We start from the raw sequence: 5,411 nt of genomic DNA, 5'->3' as shown, positions 1-5,411 counted from the left end.
ATGTTCAGTCTGGACCAAAGTGGTGGACCGACAAACTGACTTTGCCATTCTGCTGCTAGCATGGCCTGACACACAAAAACAGTCAACTGACCTGGCTGTCAGGGTCACCGGGCATGCCCAGCACTGGAGCTGGTGGTCTGGGGGGGTTCATGGGTGGGTGTGACGGGGTCACTGGAGGTCGTGTGGCCAAACGAGGTCTCTCGCACACCTCGCACAGAATACTGCTGGCTGAATTCACCACAGTACAGCTCTTACACTGCCACTCTGAGAAAAACACATTAACACACACAGATACCAGTTCGTTCTAACCAATACTAGGTACCATTATGTCATACCAGGTGTACTATGATTGTGGTGCCAATTTTTTATTTTCCTAGGAGGTAAATAAGCTTTGGCCATTGTAAAGTGTCACTGAAAGAGTTAGAGATGTTATAGATCAAGTGTACATTTAAATTAAAAGCTCAAATAATGGCCTAGTACCCTAAACCTAACCCGAAAATAAACAGGCTATTAAAACAGAGCAGAAAAATATTAATATATCCTGTCAAGCCTACTTTGTCATTCTTGATTTGAATTTGCTCTTAATGAACTTCCTGCAGGTGTTTCACAGTAAAAGCCTTACATGAAAGTGAAAGAGTTAACACTATAACTGTTATTTTTCAAATTTATAGTAGAGAAAGATGATTCACAGCAGGTGCAGACGTAGCTTGTTGCCCTGCTCGCTAGATACATAATGTATGGGAGATGGGGGGCGGTTGTAACACTTCTTGTCTCAGTACCTATAACCCACTGACATTTTGTGTTAGAGCTCTCAAACTTTGGACACAAAAAGTACCCTTGCTTGGGCTTCTACAAATAGTAACGTTTCCAACTCTTGTCTCGGTTTATTTTTAATTTTTTAAATTTATTTAAAAAAAATAGACAAAAATTACAAAGATAACAAATAATATACAGTGCAGGGTGAGGCAGAAAACCCAATGGGCTTATTGGGACCCACCACCTAAATATGTTGTTTCACTAAGTCATAGAGAACACAGAATTAATATAACAAAATAATATGACTTGGCTACATAAAAGTGATACTAATAGCAAAATTAATAACAAAATCTATGTGATAACAACAATAATAATATATTATTATATTATATAATATGCAGTTTTATGTTATTGTTTTATAGTTCTATAGCCCGCACTTCGTTCTTGGCTTTTTTATTTTTTTTATTTAGATAAGCTTGTTTTCAGATTACTTTGTGTGTTATAAATGTTAAAATAAAATGTTTCATAATCAAATAATATACTTTAATTATTAATGTCTTGTTCTGAGTTATGTTAAATGAATTTCTGTATGGCAAACTACTATTGAGAATAAATCCAGTAATTACAGCTTTCTACAATACTTGCGACTGCGATAATATGAGTGATGATGAATGTATCATTTATTTTGGTGTATTTTAGTGTATTCTAACACAATAAAAGCATTAATCTCTCAAATGGGTATTTATTATAAGAGATTATAGAGTTTGGAATGTAGCAGTCAAAGGTAGTAAGTAATGGGTGGATGTATAGACTTTTAACTGAGTTTCTATGCCACAGAGGAAACTAGAATGTGGTAGAATAAAGGAGGTGGGATTACTGGTGTGTCAGGTGCACAGAAGAGAAAACACAGACCAGAGATGGTTGCTGACTGAGATTCATCTGCTTTAGAGCTGATTGATTCCATGCGGGGGCGCTCACACTCCTCACAGACCACATCCTGGACAGAGTTGACTTTAGTGCAGTGAAGGCAACGCCAGGTGGAAGAACTGAAATGGGGGAAAAGGGGCTGTTATGCTGTTGTGACATGAACATACATATTGAAAGGAAGGACAATCTTTATTAGGAGCACTAGAACAAACCAGATTATCTGTCTCATGCTATACTGTCAGGATATAGCTTTAATAGTTGAAGGTTAAACTGTTCAGTAAAGCCAGGAGTGACTGACAGGTAGTCAGAACCAGAACCAGCACTGGCAGTGGACTAGTGGGATCAGAGTTTTCTAGGTTTATATTGCCAGAACTATTGATGCTGACCTGTTACTGTTCCTGTTTTGAGATGATGACGACGATGATGATGTGACAGCTGTGCGGCGGTGGTTGGCCCTCTCAGGGTAGGAGTGGTACAGTCTGTCACATTCTGAGCAGAGCCCCTGCAGGCAGGTGAGGCAGTGGGCAGAGATTCGGAATATTTCACAGATAGTGCAGTTCTCTAAAACAGAGATAACAATACAATGTACCAAATACTGTCACGTTTGTTATACTATAATCTGTATCAATTGACCCTTCCTAAGTTATATCCTATTCCCTAAGATATATCCTGACGAGTTGTTGTGCATCAAGACAGCAATGGTATGTGGGCTTACAGGAAAACTATGAGTAGGAGTTTTGACACACCTGATATGCCACCAGTGTGAGGCTCCCACAATGTAAAATACACCCTTAACAAAGATTAAGTCTTTCTAAACTAGTCATGGTGTTTCAGTGTGTGAAAACAAAACCACCTGCTTGATTAGCAAGGTATGTATGCCTGTGTGTTTATGAACTTAGTAATTGCAGAATAATAAATAAATAAATAGATCACTAAGCAAGTAGTCAAATGCAAAACAACAACAATTTCTCTCCTCACCTGGGTGTTTCTTTGAGGAGGTGGAAAAGACCTGAATGGACCTGAGACTTTGGTGGTGGGCGAACAGGGAGTGACCGTGGCTGCTCTCCCTGGAGGGGCGATGGTGGAGGGGGAAAGCTAAAGACTTGGTCTGACCGTCTGAATGACACGAACTGGAAGAGGAGTGGTAGACCACAGCGTCGGTGTTGAGACCTACATCCTAAGAGGAGAAAGGAGTGGGTGAAAACTTGAAGAATTGGCACTACAGGTCAACATAAACTTCAAAATAAGAGTTTACTCAGTAAAAAGGAATAACATATCAATGTAAACTTTATACTTCTACTCCAATACAGCCCAGAGGTAAATATTGTACTTTTTTCTCCTCTACATTTGTTTGACAGCTTTACTTGCTTTTCAGATTACAAACTAAAGAATGAAATGTTCTTCTTAAGCTAAATATACTATTTAAAAACCCTCTCGGGTTAGCTGGAAAATGCATCGTCACAGAGCTGAAAACAAGATTGCTCATCTGTGCTCATGAAAACTTGACTTTTCCGGGATGCATGGTTCTCACAGGACATCCACGCTACAAACACATGATGATCTTATTGAATATACTGCATTGCTGTACATTAAACTTCCCAACTTTATACAGCTTAAAGTAATATAAATGAGCACAACATTTACAGCAGTAAAATGTAACATACACATTAACATATCACTATTTATACTAATTCAAAAAACATCCTTTATAAAAGTAAAACACTGGGACAGGGAAAATTTTACTGCACTATATATACTTCTACTGGTATACATACCTTTAAGTAAGATTTTGAATCCAGGACTTTTACTTGTTGAGTATTTTTACAGTGCATGGTATTAATACTTTTACTGGGATGACAGATGATGGTGGTATGATGGACTTTACCTTGTGTCTTAGAGTAGGAATGATTCTCTCATAGAACTCAGGGTGGGGATGAGCCTCCTGGAATCAAAACAAATAAGTTATCATTAATGTTTTTTTTTCAAGTCAAGAAAAAGAGTACAATGCTATGGAAGCATACTGCATTCACTTGGAAAGATCTATTTACTTTACTCTATACTGTGTCCTGTTTTTCATGAATTAATAACTTAACAGGCCTCATGCAACAAATTTATCCAAGATTTGTTCTTATTTTGTTAGTACCCATTAATTTCTGGGATTCCTCTGACGTTTCTTATTTTTGCTCTTCTCTTAGGTAAGAGCTAAATTTACGAATTGTTTGTCCAATGCAAAGAAATAAAGGTTTTAAATTTGAGGAACATAGAAAAAGCACAAATTTTCCACTCTGGAATGAACGTTTATTTTAAGTTTATTTTCCATGTATGTCAATTCCACTATATTGCTGAAGTTCTTCTTATAGATATATATATATTAAATATAAATTTGTCATCATATATATCATCAATATTTAAATATCATATAGATATATTATTATATTTATGGAGTATGCATTGAGCTATTTTAATTCATTTATTATTTGTTTTTAGTCTCTGCTAGCATTAGAAGCATGGGCCCACTGGAGGCTGTCTAAGGGCTGGCGTTAGGGGCTTTGCGTCAGGGTTAGAGGGCTGAGATTCCTGCCTGGGCCCACTGGTACATGGTGGAGGCTGGTTATAAGATTTGGGTTAAGCTCAGGGGGGTTGAGAACCGGCCTAGGGCTGGACGAATCTTATTAATTAGGAGAAACAGAGTTTTTTCATGAAAATTTCCCTCAGAATTATGAGATAATAAGTTGTTGATTCAGAAAATGCAAGTGAATGCAAAAGGTTTCGTATAATGCACTACACATACATGTATTCCAGAGCAGTATAAGAATTAAAATGTGTAATATTTAGAGTCTGTGCTGGTTCCTTTCCTTTCAGTTGTAGTCTGCAACCATCATACAGCAGCAAACCTTTGCTCACATGGAGAAGAAATAAACAATAATACCTTATTATTACCCAGCCTTAATCAGAATCACTGAGTCAAGGTTTTTTTATTTCCATCCCCTTACTTTCTGGAAAAATGCCATTTTAGTCAACTATTGACCATCTCAATCATACCCACTGCATTCAGTGCGGAGGTTGTATTCTGGAGTCAGGAGCATTCACACTTTTCAAGAATACACAAACAATAGCACACAAAAGACATATACATAGAGTTGTCTGTTACATGTTATACAAAATATAAAGTTTTAAAAGCCTTCTCCAACAGCAAACGTAGTGTGACACAGTAAGAGCTGTGCTGGAGCAGACAGAAATGTACAATTATTAGGAATGCTCCTGGTACTGCTGCAAACTGAGGATCCAGCGCATTCCTTTAATTCCTTTAAAAACAATAAAGAGCAAGAAGCTAGTAAGCATACACAAATTACACACATACCTTAATAAGCATTTCTAGTTCCATCCTCAGGCTCATCACTTCCAGCGTTACTGCTGCTACTCGGCCCACATCAGGATCCATGACATCATCAGGGAAACTGAGCCCATCTAGCTGCTGATTGGAGTAACCATAGAGACAGAGCACTGCTCGTCCTCCCTAAGAGCAGAAAGAACCAACAGGATGTTATGTGAACTTTTTGTTCATTTTCTTAAACAGTTTGCGTTTGACATTAGAACATCCCATGTTCTTTACACGGAAGTCCTATCAGTCAGCGAGGGAAATCTTTTCTTGGGGCCAAAAATAAAAGGGACAGAATTGAGAGAAGCCTGTAGCAGCTTCCAGATAGGGTGAAGAGACATTCGAGACA

The 5,411-nt window shown here is 37.9% G+C and overlaps 1 protein-coding gene across 1 annotated transcript in view; it reads right to left on the bottom strand.

The window, feature by feature from the left end:
• The window catches only part of LOC118334225 (E3 ubiquitin-protein ligase RNF31-like), a gene marked incomplete at its 3' end in the record, with an annotated part of 10,608 nt that overhangs the window by 2,521 nt on the left and 2,676 nt on the right, over nucleotides 1–5,411 (bottom strand). Inside the window, 6 exon segments of the mRNA XM_035670062.1 lie at nucleotides 92–264; nucleotides 1,669–1,802; nucleotides 2,070–2,244; nucleotides 2,662–2,860; nucleotides 3,569–3,625; nucleotides 5,045–5,200. Coding sequence (XP_035525955.1) covers nucleotides 92–264; nucleotides 1,669–1,802; nucleotides 2,070–2,244; nucleotides 2,662–2,860; nucleotides 3,569–3,625; nucleotides 5,045–5,200 — 894 coding nt within the window.

The sequence above is a fragment of the Morone saxatilis genome, unplaced genomic scaffold, assembly GCF_004916995.1.
Source record: "Morone saxatilis isolate NCDOM2014 unplaced genomic scaffold, NCSU_SB_2.0 Contig23, whole genome shotgun sequence".
NCBI classification, from domain to species: domain Eukaryota; kingdom Metazoa; phylum Chordata; class Actinopteri; family Moronidae; genus Morone; species Morone saxatilis.
Note: the sequence above shows the minus strand (reverse complement) of the source record. Positions and strands in the feature narration are given on the sequence as shown.